Source organism: Sapajus apella, unplaced genomic scaffold (genome assembly GCF_009761245.1).
Source record: "Sapajus apella isolate SASKATOON/1434 unplaced genomic scaffold, GSC_monkey_1.0 scaffold139, whole genome shotgun sequence".
In the NCBI taxonomy this organism is placed as follows: domain Eukaryota; kingdom Metazoa; phylum Chordata; class Mammalia; order Primates; family Cebidae; genus Sapajus; species Sapajus apella.
Window position 1 is genome coordinate 3,112,450 of NW_022437079.1, and position 16,493 is coordinate 3,128,942.

The 16,493-nt window shown below is 38.2% G+C and overlaps 1 protein-coding gene across 6 annotated transcripts in view; it reads right to left on the minus strand.

Moving 5' to 3' along the window:
• The window catches only part of FANCI (FA complementation group I), a 91,771-nt gene that overhangs the window by 21,628 nt on the left and 53,650 nt on the right, over positions 1 to 16,493 (minus strand). For all 6 annotated transcript variants that reach the window (XM_032263899.1, XM_032263901.1, XM_032263902.1 and 3 more), the window contains exons 13-21: positions 13,892 to 14,072; positions 11,750 to 11,837; positions 9,535 to 9,665; positions 9,008 to 9,078; positions 7,294 to 7,408; positions 5,380 to 5,502; positions 2,679 to 2,747; positions 1,173 to 1,274; positions 13 to 210 (exon numbers count right to left, since the gene is read on the minus strand). In XM_032263899.1, coding sequence (XP_032119790.1) covers positions 13 to 210; positions 1,173 to 1,274; positions 2,679 to 2,747; positions 5,380 to 5,502; positions 7,294 to 7,408; positions 9,008 to 9,078; positions 9,535 to 9,665; positions 11,750 to 11,837; positions 13,892 to 14,072 — 1,078 coding nt within the window. The remainder of the gene's footprint in view (positions 1 to 12; positions 211 to 1,172; positions 1,275 to 2,678; positions 2,748 to 5,379; positions 5,503 to 7,293; positions 7,409 to 9,007; positions 9,079 to 9,534; positions 9,666 to 11,749; positions 11,838 to 13,891; positions 14,073 to 16,493) is intronic.

The following is a 16,493-nucleotide window of genomic DNA, read 5'->3' on the forward strand; positions in this document are numbered from 1 at the left end:
CTTAGCAATTACCAGTTCAAAGTCTTCTAGCTCACTCTTAATCATTCTATTAGTAATGGACGCCAATATATCATCTAGGTCTTGGTAGAATGCCTCTTCCTCCTCCTCCTCCTCCTCTTCCTCCTCCTCCTCCTCCTTTCCCTGCTGTAAGGGTATCACTGTATTCTTATACCAGGCCAAACAATGCTGAATACAACACAGCAGATAATCCTGTAGGAGAAAGTAAGTAAATTAAATACTCGTGAGTGTTGAGGGATAACCTATAAGGTATTCATAACCAGCAAGTAATTCTTATCTATAAGGTTAAAGAAAAGAACTCATTAGCATTACAAATTAAGTCCATCTAAATTAACAAAACTGGGAAAATAAACTGAATAGCAGCATGCTTTTCTGATGCTTCCCCCCCAAAATTGGCCTACGTGGCTGACACCTCAAAATGCAACATTAGATGTGCTGTCTCTGGTTTGAAACAAACAACCCTGGAGCTAGGTGGCGAAGTTAAATCTTCTCTAGTTCATTGGAGTCCCAGAGACTATTCTAAAGATAGAGGTTTATGTTGAGGGAATCTTTAGGAGACCAACACAGTATCTTAGATCTAGGCTGAGGACATTTCATGTCACAGAAGGCACAGAAATGAAAGCAAGATATGGCAACTGAAAGACTTCCTCCTCTTTTTCTGCCATGAGTTGTTAAGTTGCTTGGGGTGGGAGTTTCCTTTTTCATCCTCTCCCCTGTTCTTCTGAGGCTAGATAAGAACAGAAACTCAACCAGTCCTAGCTCCTCTGAAGGTTGGACAGTGCCAATCCTGGTTCGGCCTAAATCATATACTTCCTCTGGACTAGAGGCAGGTTCCTAGGTTCATCTGTTCCTAGGTGACATCATCATCACTCTCCCCACTCTAAAGTATATTTAGTGAATGCAATCAAAGATTCATAAATGAGGTAAGATACTCTCTGGGGGAAGCCTTGACTTAGTAAAGGGCTAACATGGAGATAACTTACCAATAGATCCAAAATTATAATGGTTCAGAAATGATAAGCAAGGAAGACTTAAAGTAAACATTCATCGGAAGAACCAGCAATAGAGTTTCACAGCGGAAGGTATCTTTTTGCGGAGATCAACCTTATCCTTAACGGTAAAAATAATGGTTGAAGGAAGAATAAAAGTCTCACCAGTGGTTCTTGTAGAGAGATCTTATCTCCTTGGGCCAGAATACAAGCTTCTAATTTCAGAGGAGGCAACAGATCAGGTTTTGGCTCATAGAACTGTTTTAACTGTGTATAGTCAGAAAAAAAAAGATACCCTGGCTCATAAATGCTTTTTACTTTTTTAACTTGTCAGGTGAAAGGTATCTTTAATGTCTAATGTCTTCTAAGACACATTTCCCAACTGTTCAAAGGACAATGCAGCCAAGTTTTGATTGCTTTGGCTCACCCATCTTTGCTCTTGCTCTGAATATCGTACTGATTAGAATCATCTTCCCTATTCCAATTCCTTCTGTTCCTAAACTTGTACATGCACTCAACATTTTCAGTGAACTTGGAGGTTAAAAATATAGGATCCAGAGTCTCAGACTGGCTGAGTCCAAGATTCCGGTACCACTACTTATTACTGGTTTTTATAAAAGTATCTGTACCTTGGTTCCTCATCTTAAAACTGAGGATATTATTAATATTCATTGTATAAGGATTAAACATGACAATACATGTAAAGTACTTCAAACAGTATTTGGCATATAAGAGAGCTGAAAAAATATTAGTTATTATTTTTCTCCTTTTAACTTTTGGAGTCTGCAGAATTTTACTAGTCAGCATATTAACCTGAGTCAGAAAGCACTATTCTATGCCTTTGAACATAATTTTCTATTTTTGTTAAATGTGTGAATGTAGATGTGTTGATTACAGTTTGAAAGATACAATATAACAGAATATAAATTTCATATAGGATCAAGCCCAAGGCCAAATGAAAAGCTTTTGATGGATAGATAGTATGGGACCTTCCAGTAATGTTCACACACCTGAGACCTTAATTTCAAATGAAACGTCATAACTATCACAAAGCAATGGCATTGATAGAGAGAGAACCAACAAAATGATAGACGAGGGGGCTGGAGGAGCCTAGAGGGGTCCTCCTGGTAGAGTCTCTATATGAATTCTCATCTTGATGGTCCTTTGAAATATTTCATAATTTAAACCTCCTGGTAGAGTCTCTATATAAATTCTTCTAATCTTGATGGTCCTTTGAAATATTTCATAATTGAAAAACGCGTTAACTGAAAAGTACAGAGAGGAACCTAAGAGACATCCATGTATCTGTTACCCAGATTTAAGAAATAACATTTTGCTATATTTGTTTCGGATTTCTTTTTTTCTTTCAGAAATATAATGGATCTAGCTGCTGACAGTCCTTATATAAATGGTTCTTCAAAATGTCCTTCTGACTTAGGATACAGACTGTTGGTTCACAGGGATAACTGGTAGATGATGGTATTTTGGCATACAGGTGAGTGGTAACCAAGATGAGACAACCCAGAACAGTATCACAAACCCCCAGCACGTTCACAAAGTACCAGTGTATTAGTTGGAAATTACTTTATATTTTGAAAGGTCTAAAAAACACCAATTGTCTCTCAATCCTTCATTATCTGTTTTCCCTGTATCCATAAAAATATATTTTACCTGTGAGAGCAGAGTTTGCATGACTGAATTAGCCAGCTGAGAGTTCCTTCGAAGAACATCATAAAACCCCTAAGTAGAATCAAAGAGAGGAAATCAACAGAGATACTAATGATTTGGACAATCACAACTTTAAAATAACACTTTCTTTATCCTATTCTCAGTTCTTTCCTACTGAGACTGTATCTGATGGTCCTAAATGCCCTAATATAAATGACCATATTTTTTTCCCACTCAAAACTTCCTAGTCTTAATTAAGAACAGCTCAGATTAAAATCCTGGGAAGGCCAGGTGCAGTGGCTCACACATGTAATCCCAGCACTTTGGGAGGCCGAGGCAGGCAGATCCCTTGAGGTTAGGAGTTGGATACCAGCCTGGCCAACACAGCAAAACTCTGTCTCTACTAAAAATATAAAGATTAGCCAGGAGTGGTGGCAAATCCCCATAATCCCAGCTATTCAGGAGGCTAAGGCATGAAGGTTGCAGTGAGCTGAGATCACACCAGTGCATTCCAGCCTGGGCAACAGAGCGAAACTGTCTCCAAAAAAATTTAATAATCCTGGGGAGAACTTTCTTTCTGGAACCTGGAAAAGAGGTTACGCAGTTCATCCATGAGTAAAAGCAAAAAAAAATTTTGTTTAAAGAAAAGATACAGGCCTGGCATGGTGGCTCACGTCTGTAATCCCAGCACTTTGGGAGGCCAAGGCAAAAGGATCACCTGAGGTCAGGAGTTTGAGACCAGCCTGGCCAACACGATGAAATCCCATCTCAACTAAAAATACAAAATTAGCTGGGCGTGGTGGTGCATGCCCACAATCCCAGCTACTCAGGAGGCTGAGGCAGGAGAATTGCTTGAACCGGGGAAGTACAGGTTGCCGTGAGCTGAGATTGCGCCACTGGACTCCAGCCTGGGCGACAGAGTGAGACTCCATCTCAAAAAAGAGAAAAGTGCAAAGTGAAGCAGCAACTGCTGATGGAGAGGGCGGGGCAAATTATCCAGAAGATACAGCTAACATAATTGATGGAAGTGGCTATATTAAACAATGGATTTCCAATATAGATGAAATAGCCTTATTTTGGAAGAAAATTTTACCTGGAACTTTCTTAGCTAGGGAGAAGAAGTCAATGCCTGGCTTCAAAGGACAGGCTGACTGTCTTGTTAGAGGTTAATGTAGCTGGTGAGTTTAAGTTGAAGTCAGTGCTCATTTACTATTCCAAAAATCCTAGGGCTCTTTAGAATTATGCTACATTTACTCTGCCTGTGCTCTGTAAATGGAACGGCAAAGCCTGCACGATAGACATCACATTTGTTTATAGCACAGTTTACCGAGTATTTTAAGCCCACTGTTGAGACCTACTGCCCAGAAAAAAAAAAAGATTCCTCTCAAAATATTACTGCTCACTGATAGTGTACCCAGGCACCTAAGAGCTCTGATGGAAATGTACAGAAAGATGAATGTTGTTTTCATGCATGCTAACACAATATCCACTAGGTGAGTTATATGCTAATAACAAGTCAGTAGTTACACTGTCATAAAAATTAGTGATTTAATCAGACATTCAGTAAACTGTTGAAAACCCAGTCCAAAAAGAAAAAAGAAGTTGCTTTTATAAAAACTAAGTTAGCCCAGGCACGCAGTGGCTCATGCCTGTAATACCAATTCTCTGGGAGGCTGAGGCAGGCAGATCACTTGAGGCTGGGAGTATGAGACCAACCTGGCCAACATGGTGAAATCCCGTCTCTACTAAAAATACAAAAATCAGCTGAGCATGGTGGCACACACCTGTAATCCAGGCTACTCAGGAGGCTGAGAGGCAGGAGAATTGCTTGAACCCAGGAGATGGAGGACAGAGGTTGCAGTGAGCTGAGATTGTGCCACTGCACTCCAGCCTGGGCAACAGAGTGAGACTGTGTCAAAGAAAAAAAACCTAAGTTAAATGTTTGGAAAGTCAGTCTCTAAAACCAATTTCTGATAAATGAGAGGTAAGACAATTATAAAAAGTTAGAGAAAAAAACTGAAGCTATCTAAAAGATTTTTATACTACATTGTATCTGAAGTAGCTTAAAGTTTTTATACCACTTTCGGTAAACATAAATTTGAAACTATAGGCAATAAATTAAGGGTATGGGTTTGTATGAGAGACAGGAAGTAAACTTGCACTCAATAACAAAGCAAAATAAAGGACTTGTGGCAAATTAATAGTACATTTAAATATTTCAAATTAAAATAAAATGTTTAAGGTATATCAACTGTGTTTTATGATTTCTCACCTTAAAAACCTTAAAAAAACTTTTTTAGAGACAAGGTCTCACTCTACTGCCTGGGTTGGGGTGCAGTAGTATGATCCCAGCTCACTGCAGCCTGAAACTCCTGGGATCCTCCTGCTTCAGGCTCCTAAGTAGCTGGGACCACAGGCACATGCCACCACACTCAGCTAATGTTTTTATTCTCTTATTTTTTTGTAAAGACAGAGTCTTGCTTGATCCTCCTACCTTGGCCTCACAAGGTGTTTGGGAATACAGCCGTGAGCCACTGTGCCCTGCTTTAAACAACTTTTTTGACTAAACATCACTAGCTACTGGTGCTGACTACATCAAATAAGAGCATATCTACTGTGCTTTTATAATCAGGAAAAAATGTACTAAAATAAAATGAATTATTAGTTGAGGGTTTGCTACATTCCTTCCATTCTACTGACTTACCTCATAAAGCATGAGTCGAACATCAGCTTGCTGACTTAAGCATCTCCTCAAACTATCCATGATCTCGAGACAAAAAGTTTCATTGGCGACAGAATTGTAATGGCCATGAACATCCACATGAACCTGAAAGAAGACAGGCCAACTCATGTCTATCTTATGAAAGCAGTTTCCAACAGGAGCTAAATAAGCCTAATTTCTTGGTCAAAAAAACTTACACTTAGCTTTCTTCACATGCCAAACCCCAGGATGAGACAGGCAGTATAATCATTACGATGCAGAAGTAAGTGTCACTTTTATTCTGGTTTGGAGTAAGAGAATTTCTAAGCATTTTAACAAAATTAACTGTTCCCCATTCCTTAAGGTTTCCTTGACAATACCAATTGCTTAGCAAGGCACACTGCTTATTTCAAGCCATTAGAATCTAGTAGTAACAATATACATAATTTTATTTAAAAGGTCTCAGACTTCTTCAAGAGCTAGAAGAATCTTGCTCTTCCACAAATTCTAGAAAGGTTTAGGGGAAGACAGTCTTTTGTTTAGAAATGGACATGACAAACAATTGCCATCCTTTGTGTGAATTACAGAATAAAATCAGCAATTATAGACCTAATCCTTACACCGGGCATCCCATACTGCCTGAGGCCAAATCCTTTTCTATCCTTTCTTGGTTAGATAACCTTGGACAAGTTATTTAACCTGGCTCAGTCTCAGTTTCCCTATTCTTGTTTTTTTCTTTTTGAGATGGAGTTTTGGCTCTTGTTGCCCAGGCTGGAGTGCAATGGCGTGATCTCAGCTCACCGCAGCCTCTGCCTCTTGGGTTCAAGCAATTCTCCTGCCTCAGCCTCCTCAGAAGCTGGGACTACAGGTGCCCGCCACCATGCCCAGCTAATTTTTGTATTTTTAGTAGAGATGGGGTTTCACTGTTTTGGCCAGGCTGGTCTTGAACTCCTGATCTCGTGATCCACCCGCCTCAGCCTCCCAAATTGCTGAGATTACAGGCGTGAGCCACCACGCCTGGCCAGTTTCCCTATTCTTAAAATGGGGATAATAACACACAAATGATATCTAGTGTTCCTAATATTTAATCTGTGTTATACGTTATAGACAAAAGCTTTATATAGTTATACCAAAGCAATAAAGTGAGGATTCCTAGTGAAACTCTTACATATAATTATGTCTCCTATTTATAAATCTTATAGTACATCATTTAAATTATGAAGACAATTTTACTGCTCCAAAGCCTAGATTACCATATTATTATAAAAAGGTTTGTTTTCTCAGATTACAAGGTATAATAGATGTATATGTGCAAAGTAAATAAATTAACATAATAAAATAGGGACAATAATAGTATCTGGCGTCAGAGGACAGCTGTGAAGATTAAATGAGATAATCAATGTAAAGCACTTTAGCACAGTCTAGCACAGTGCTATCCAAAAGAAATATAATATGAACCACCAATGCAAGCCATATACGTCATTTTATATTTTCTAGTAGCCACATTAAAAAAGTAAAGAGAAAGAGGTAAAGTCATTTTAATATTTTCTGTAATCCAATGCATACAAAATTCTATCTGAAGGTATAATCAATATTAAAAATTATTAGATGTTTACACTCTTTTAAAATCTGGTATGAATTTTGCACACTAGCCACATTGCAGTCAAGTGCTCCGTTCAACAGCCACCTTGAGGATAGGGACCACCATACCGGATAGCACAGTACAGCATACAGTAAATCTGCCATTGGTAAATGTTAGCCAATATCATCATCATCGCCATCATCATCATCAGACTCTTTAGTTCCAGGATCATTGTTTACAACCACAACAGGAATAAAAGGCAACAGCATACATTTATTTCATCAATGCACATGAACGATACGCACACACCATGAGTTAACATAAACAATCCTTACCTGACTGACACTAAGAGGCTGACTGCACTGAGAGGATGACAGGCTGCCTAAAACTTTAAAGTTCTTCAGGAGCAGCAAAAACCCAGCAACTGCAGATTTTCGGGCATCAAGCTGGCTAGCTCAGAAACAGAGAAGTTAACAAACAGTACTATTTCATAGGAATATGCTCTGGGTCAGAAAAATCCAGCTAGTTCTATACAGAGAAGGAATATGTACAAACAGTAAGGCATAGAGCAAAACGAAGTGAATTTATATACTCAAAATAAGGTATCAGCTGTTCAAAGGAATTTACAGTAAAGAACCTGAACTGACTTTTTTCATTACTTAACTCATGATACTCTACTTCCTTCTAGCCTGCTCTCGAGTCTATGTGAGGAGTAAGAATAAGAGTGCTGACAGACTGTAAAACTGGCTGGTTACTCAAATGTAAGGAATTGCTGATTTTGCTTGTTTGGAGGAGTGCTTCCCTTCACATGCTCTTTTATCAGAGAAGAATGTAGTACTTGATGTCATGTAAACTCTCCTTCCAGAAAATGTCACACTCATCTCACTGAGGCTCAACGATTAATTCATGTTAAAGATGTGACAACATAATATCTCAGTCTGTTAGCCATGCCTTTGGGTGAGGAGTAACAAAAACTGTTAATTCTAAAACAAACATAATAGCAGATGGCTTAGCTATTCCTCTGGTCACCCATGAATATATTATAATATGGCCAATGTGATATTAATTGGGCATCTTATCCTCAAAGTACCAAATGCTTTTCACATATTATATATATATATTTTTTTGAGACGGAGTTTTGCTCTTGTTACCCAGGCTGGAGTGCAATGGCGCGATCTTGGCTCACCGCAACCTCCGCCTCCTGGGTTCAGGCAATTCTCCTGCCTCAGCCTCCTGAGTTGCTGGGATTACAGGCACGCACCACCATGCCCAGCTAATTTTTGTATTTTTAATAGAGACGGGGTTTCACCATGCTGACCAGGATGGTCTCGATCTCTTGACCTAGTGATCCACCCGCCTCAGCCTCCCAAAGTGCTGGGATTACAGGCGTGAGCCACCGCGTCCGGCTCACATATTATTGTCTTATATTTTGAGGAGACTGTATTATCATCTCTAGCTTACATACTAAGAAATAAAGGAAGAGATGTCAGGAGCTAACAGGCTACAAATAAAACTCATTCCTCTCAACAATTAATTTTATCTACTAGCCTCTAGATCACACTTCAGATGTTCACTAAAATGAGATTCTTAAGTATACTCTTCTTGACTAAGGTGCTTTCCCCTTTGGAACTGCTGCCAGGTCAGGTTTCAGAGTATTTGGCACTAGAACATAATCCTGAAGATTATTCTAGTGTAGTTCAGCAGAGTATATGACATCACAAGTCCTGATGTTAGACCTGACTTTGAATCCTCGCTCCACCACCAACTACTGTATTACCTTTGGAAAGTCACTCATCTTCCCTAAGCCTAAATTTCCTTATCTGTAAAATGGGAACTGCAGTACTTCTTACTTCACAGGGTTGTTCTGAAGACCAAATGAAAAAAGCACACAGAGCACTCAGCACAATGCCTTATTTGATGAAACTCCTCTGCGGCGTTAGGAATCTACATGACCACTGTGAACAGGTGGTACTAGGAGATGGCAGCGATAACTTTAGCCCCTACATTAGAAGGCAACATCTTCCTATGATATAAAAAGATGCTACGTACTTGGCAAACATAGCTTTCCGAAGGACAAGTATCAAGGAATCTCTCATTGACATGCTGACTTTCAGAAGGGGCTGAAAAAGAAAGAATCACTGGGTAAAAACAGAACAAGTTTGCTTATTAGCCTAAGCTCATTTCTACCCAATACTGTTACATTATGGCTTCTATAAGGAAGCGTACTTCTGTTTTATATTCATGTTTTAATGTTTATTACAGTTAACAAGAACAATAGTATACTTTGAGACAGTAAAATGAAACTGGCTGTGAATGCCTTTGTAAATCTCTTGTACTCAATAATGCTCTAAGAGACTTTGAATTATTTCATTAACTTGAAAATGAGCTGAGAGAATAGTGCTATGGATAGTGAATGGAAAACAGTCTTGCTCAATGCTTTTACCCTTTTAATACAAATTTTATGTTTCAGACTAACGGGGAATAGAATTTCTTAGACATATATATTTATACAGAAATGCAATTCCACTACAGTTAAACCTCGTTTCGGCAAGTTACTTGGGAATCTGAAGACTTACCTGCACTGCTTTAAGCAGCTTTTGTACAGTCTGAAGGGGCAGAAAGGACAAATAGTCAAAAGCTTCTGTGACTTTAGAAGAACAACTTTGAAGAACTAAGGGTGCATACATGACGATATTTGAAAGCAGGTCTGAAAAACAGAATCTACAATCAGTTGCCTCAAATAACTGAAGATATTTGAAATAAAAGAAAAATACGGAGAAAGAAATGTAAAGTTTTTGTTTCCTTTCTCAATTAAGTCAAGTATACTGTAATACAAATTTCTACTGATTTTGTATATACTTTTTCTCCAACATAACCAGGATAATTTTAGCTTTTTTCTGTGATAGTTTCAATTTTTATAAAAATTAAATTGCCTAGAAGAAAGGAGGAAACCTATTACAATGCCTAGACATAAGTAGTAGCACACATCTTCATATGTCTAAGCTTAAATAAATCAATACGTATTTCTAAATTTTTACGACGTACAAGCATAATATGGTCCTATTAGGAACATATAAGGTATCAAATGTCTCTTCTCAAAAATTTTAATACTTTAGTTGGAAGCAAAAAAAAAATTTTTAAAGAATTAAAGAGGTCAATCACAGAGGAATATCAAGTATCTAAAAATTCCAAACATAGTTCATTGTCAACCAACTAGTAAAGAGAGTTTAAATAGGAGTTCAAAGGAAGAGGAGGTCATTATGAGTTGGTATATATTAGGAAAGCAATGACAAGGAATCTAAACCAGGTTCTAAAAGATGGGGAACATTTAAATGCACAAAGAACCAGAAAGACCTACATGTATAAAGGGAAACTATGAGTAAAGGTATAAGAAAGGTAAGTATAAGACATATTAGGAAGATGGTACGGAAATCAATGATGCTGGGGTGAAGAATCCAGGAAAGTAAATAACTGACTTTAACATTGAAAGGTAGGTTGGGATCAAACTGTCAAAGACCTTCAGTGTCTGGATAAAGGTCTGAGAATTTATTAAAGAACATACTGATGATTTTCGAGTAATAAAGTGTTATTTTAGGAATACTAACCTGTGGTAATATGCAGGTTAAATTGCTGCCGGGAGAAGAAAAGGCCAGGAAACCAGTTAGAAAGCTGTGGCAGCTGTCTAAATTCAAGTTTGTAAGAATGAGAACTAGACAGTAAATGTGAGGTTGTGGGGAGGAGGGAATAAAAAGACAGAAAAAATAACAGTATAAGGGGAAAAAAATGACAGAACTTAGGTACCAAGTATGCTTGAGAAATTAAAGGTAATTCTGGCCTCCAGGACCTGGAGAGTCATGTTTCAAATAGCGGAAACAGGAGCAATGGAAAGGAAAATTTGTTTGAAGGGGGCTGTATTATATTTGATGTAAAACAAACTGGTCACAGGCAGGAAAAGAAGTAAACTCTTAGAGTAATCGAAGAACTTAAAAAGTTTCAGGGGATTTATAAACAATGATGAATGATATAGAGAATTTTTAAAAATTGGTGATTAAGGCCATTAAATTTAGACATTAGGAGTTATGTATTAAAAACAGCAAATTCAGGCCAGGCATGGTGGCTCACGCCTGTAATCCCAGCATTTTGTGAAGCCAACGTGGGCGAATCACCTGAAGTCAAGAGTTCAAGACTAGCCTGGTCAACATGGCGAAATCCTGCCTCTATTAATAATATAAAAATTATCTGGGCATGGTGGCGTGCACCTGTAATCCCAGCTACTCAGGATGCTAAGATATAAGAACTTCCTGAACCCAGCAGGAAGAGGTTGCAGTGAGCTGAGATTGTGCCACTGCACTCCAGCCTGGGCAACAGAGTGAAACTGTGTTAAAAAAAGAAAACAGACCACCACCACCAACAACAAAAATAACCCCAGCAAATTCAGAGGTTACCAGAGAGAAACGCTATGCAATCCGAATGTCAAGGCTAAAGAGACTAGAAAGTCAACGAGTGGCAGCAGAAGGACAGCACTCATTTGAGAGGTATTAAGAAAAAGAGAGAATGTTGAAGCAAAATGGAAGTTTTCCTTATTGGTTAAATGTTGCTTTCCTTACTGACAACTACAGCCCTCTTGACAATTGACAGTCATAGGCAACATAAATGGATTTGCTTTACTGACATCCAATTAAAGATACTGCATTTAAACTCTTATTAAAATTTTTTTCCAGGACTAAATGATTATGACATTTAAACGAAAATACTTCTAGGAACTTTATTCACCCTTTCAAAGTTTAATACCTAAGAAATGACTGATGGGAGAAGACGCTCTGGTAACAACCCTGTTGAGGACCTGCTCCAGAATTTCTTGTCTGACCATCTCATGGATCTAAAAAGAACAGAACCAATAAAATACTACTGGGTGAACTTCAGCTTTTAAGTACATCAATCCATGTCAGGCTGGATGAAGAACAGTTTGGATATGGGTAAAACTCAAAAAATCAGAATATAATGTGAATCATCTGGAAAGACAGAATCACTCAACTTTCCCCTTGTTCTGCACTTAGATGAGTCATTAGTAGGGTAAATACCATGTTTATTCGCCTAAAAGAACAGATCACATTAAAGTATTGCTACATATATGGTTCAGCATCAAACAGGACAAATTCTACTTAGGTATCCATTACATGACAACATCCATATTCCTGACAGTATACGTAACTTTTATTCTAAAAATTAAAATGTAAAAGCCCATGAAAATTTCTAGAAACTTAAAAAATCTTCCCTAATCCCTTTCTCAGTTTCTAGAAGCATAGCAGCTGCCTTTAAAAAGATGCATTCTGAATTTTCGCATGAATTTTAGTTAAAATTCTTACTTGAACTTGATTACTTTATAGTACAAATTTCTTCCAGACCTCAGACTGTTAGTCACTTAGTAGTAATTTATAAAGATGGCTTGATAAAGCTGACATCTATGTGAAATCAAATAAAACCTCTTTAGTTTTGAAAAATAAGAATTTAAATACAAAAACATACTCAAAAGATAATGTCTTTAACCATATCACTGTTAAGCAGGGTCACTTATATCATCGAATACACTTATAACTCTCAATAACTATTCTAATAATTAGTTCATAGTTCTGGATCAGAACACTAGATTTACAGTTAGATCAGCCTCCCAAATAACATTTTTTTTTTAGAGAGAGTCTCACTCTGTCACCCACCCGGGCTGGAGTACAGTGGCGCGATCTCAGCTCACTGCAACCTCTGCCTCCCGGGTTCAAGCGATTCTTTTGCCTCAGCCTCCTGAGTAGCTGGGATTATAGGCACACGTCACTGCACAGGACTAATTTTGTATTTTAGTAGAGACAGGTTTCACTATGTTGGTCAAGCTGGTCTCGAACTCCTGACTTCAAATGATCCACCTGCCTCAGCCTCCCAAGTGCTGGGATTACAGGCGTGAGCCACTGCACCTGGCCCTAAATAACGTTTTCAGCAGACACTCTTGAACATCAAGAAGACTTAGAGGAATTGCTAGCAGAGTTTTTAACCTCAGATATGATCTAGCATATTTTTATTCAAAAGAAAATACATTTTTGAAAGCTGCTGCAGAAATTAAGATTAAGGTATCAGTCATAATTTGGTAATATTGTCAAAAAGTGTAAATTTCCCATTTTGTGTTCTTAAAGAACAATGAACCAATAAGCGTGATTCTATTTTTTTTTTTTTTTTTTTTTTTTTTGAGACAGGGTCTCACTTTGTTTCCCAAGCTGCTGTGCAAACACAGCTCACTGTAGCCTTGACTTCCTGGGCTCAAGTGATCCACTTCAGTCCCCTAAGTAGCTGGGATGGCAGGTGTGTGCCACCATGCCTGACTAATTTTTGTATTTTTTGTAGAGATGAGGTTTTGTCATATTGCTCAGGCTGGTCTCAAACTCCTGAGCTCAAGTGATCTGCCCACCTCGGCCTCCCAAAGTGTTGGGATTATAGGCATGAGCCGCCACGCCTGACCAAGCATGATTCTTTTTTTATTTTCAGTAAAAACTCTTAAAAGCATAATTCTTTAGGCTTGATGTTCTATAGTGACCTAAAACATTTTTTTCTGTGTAAAAAAACAGCATTAAAACAAAATGAAACAAAAACCAGAAATGAACTTACTGCTGGAAGAAGAGAAAAATCAAATAAAAGCTATCTTATATTGAAACTTCTAGGTCAGAAACAATTGGATTAATAGGAATAAATGAAAAACTTACATAAAAGAATAAGTAAGTATTCCATCAAACTGGATCTATGTTTCAATATTATCCTAATCTCTGTCATACATCCTCTGTCAAACTAATACATACTCAAATTTCCTTGTCCACCAAACTCCCAGGCAAATGCCAAGCCCTACTTGGATTATTTAAACAAAATTAGGGAGTGGTTGCTAAAATAGTGTCTCACCTTAAAAGTTTCCAACAGTATATTAGCTCCGAGCTTACACGCATGCTGGTTTGGCATTCTAGAAAGATTTGGGCTGGTTTCAATAGCTTTTCCGTCAAGAACTTTCTTTGGCCCATATGAATCCATTAAAAGGAAACCAAGTTCTACCAGGCCCTGAGTAACATGGTCCCAACTATGAACACTGCAAGAAAACAAAGCTTAGTTAAAAAGAAACACTTAGTAAGACATCTTACCTTTACACTCACTGGCCTATTACACACTTCCCAAACTTGACCTGGGTAACCAACATACTCTGCACATAAACCTTTTCTTTTCACACACCATCTGACGGAATTCTGAATTCCTAAATGTACCATAATGGGAACAGCAGGCAAGTGGTCTCCAGTGACAGACAGAATACTGGGAAAATCCAAAAGCTAGAGAATATTCAAAAACATACAAAAGAAACTGGAATCTTTCAATATGATAACCCTTAGATATTCCCATTCAAGATTTCATGATGAGAAGTTCACTGCTGCCTCTTCTGTTACCCAGCAGCACTGACAACACTTATATACAGGCTTACAAATTAGCTCGCCTCCATAGACAGTGATTCTCCAGGATAGAGGTCATAGCATAGTCACATTCTTACCAATATTGCTTAGCACAAGGGTGGCTTATAAAAGAAACTCAGTAGATATTCATAGTATAAATGGATGAGTGATCTGGTGTCAACAGCATGAGCTAAAACTACAAATAATCTTTGGTAAAAGAGTAGAATAATTGGTGATTTTATACCACTTAATGTTATATACCCCATGGTGGAAATAATATGCATATAATCTTTATCTATTATATCTATCTGTTAAATTGCAACAAATTATAATGCAGCACTACAGACTCAAGTAGATAGTTACGGATAAATTATAACACTTTAACAGAGTTAACAATATTCATACTCTAGAGAACCAAAAATTCAATTACATAAAATGGAGAATGCATTATTTAAAGGTTCATTAACTGACTGGGGCAAGCATGTGCAACTAACCAGTCAATTATTTCAAAGGATCTAATAAGGCCATCCAAATCTCTCCCTGCTGGGGTTTGGTCCCACCTGGTAGCAAGTACCCACTCCAGGCTAATCATACACGGAAATGCTTTCAAGTCCTATGACAGTTGAGAGTTACAGAAGATAGGCAGTTTTCCAGGAATTTCCTGGTTAGTTAGTACTGTTTCTTTAGCCCAAATTGAAGAGACTGGGTTGGGAAAATACTGGAGACACAACTATAAACCTCAGGAAAAAGAATAACCAAATATAAAGATTAAAAAGCTTTAAGGCCTATCAATGGGTAAAACACTCAAACAATAAACTCTAATTTCACATTTTCCCTACTGCAAAGCTCATGTAAATTCAATCTATCAATAAATACGTAAGCATTCCAGGCTTAGAAGAGACCTACTATAAATCATGCATAAATTATGAAACTTTAAAATATATTTAATGTACAAAGAAAACATGACATAGTAAAGACTATTACAACAGCTAATGTACATCCTGAAATTAAAATAAAAACCAGGATAGTTACTGATGTTTTTCAAGTGGTTTTAAATGAATTTGTCTAAACTGGCTAAACAATAATTAAATTCCAACCAAAAGCTCCAAATTTCAACAAAGTAAATAAAACTCTTAGTGGTTTTTTTTTTTTGACAGTCTCGTTCTGTCTCCCAGGCTAGAGTGCAGTGGTGTGATCTCGGCTCACTGCAGCCTCTGCCTCCCAAGTTCAACCAATTCTCCTGCCTCAGCCTCCTGAGAAGCTGGGACTGCAGGTGCCCACCATCATGCCCAGCTGATTTTTGTATTTTTAGTATAGACAGGGTTTCACCATATTGGCCAGGCTGGTCTCGAACTCCTGACCTTGTGATCTACCGCACCTGGCCTAACTCTTAATGTTTTTTACTCACTGTAAAAAGAGGACATGAGCTAGACGCAGTGGCATGCACCTATAGTCCCAGTTACTTCAGAGGCTGAGGCAGGAGGATCAGTTGAGCCCAGAAGATCAAATCCAGACTGAGCAATATAGTGAAAAATTCCTACATCTTCAGAAAAAAACAAAAAACAAACAAACAAAAAAACAAGAAAGGCCAAGCCAGGCACAGGGGTGCATGCCTATAGTCCCAGCTACTGAGGTGGGAGGACCACCTGAGGCTAGGAGTTTGAGGCTTTACCATGCTATGATAAGAGTCTGTGAACAGTCATTACACTCCAGTGCAACATAGTGAGACTCCATTTCCTTTAAAAAAGAAACAAAAAGAAAGGGCCAGGAACAGTGGCTCAAGCGTGTTATCCCAGCACTTTGGGAAGCCAAGGTGGGTGGATGACTCGAGCTCAGGTTCAAGACCAGCCTAGGCAACATGGCGTCTCTACAAAAAAACGCAAAAATTACCTTGGCATCGTGGAGTATGCCTGTAGCTACTTGAGAGGCTGAGGTGAGAGGATTGCTAGAGCCTGGGAGGTCAGGGGTGCAGTGAGCCAAGACTGTGGCACTACAACTCCAGCCTGGGCGACAGACTCAGACCCTGTCTCAAAAAAAAAAAAAAAAAAAAAAAAAGGAAGGAAAAAAAA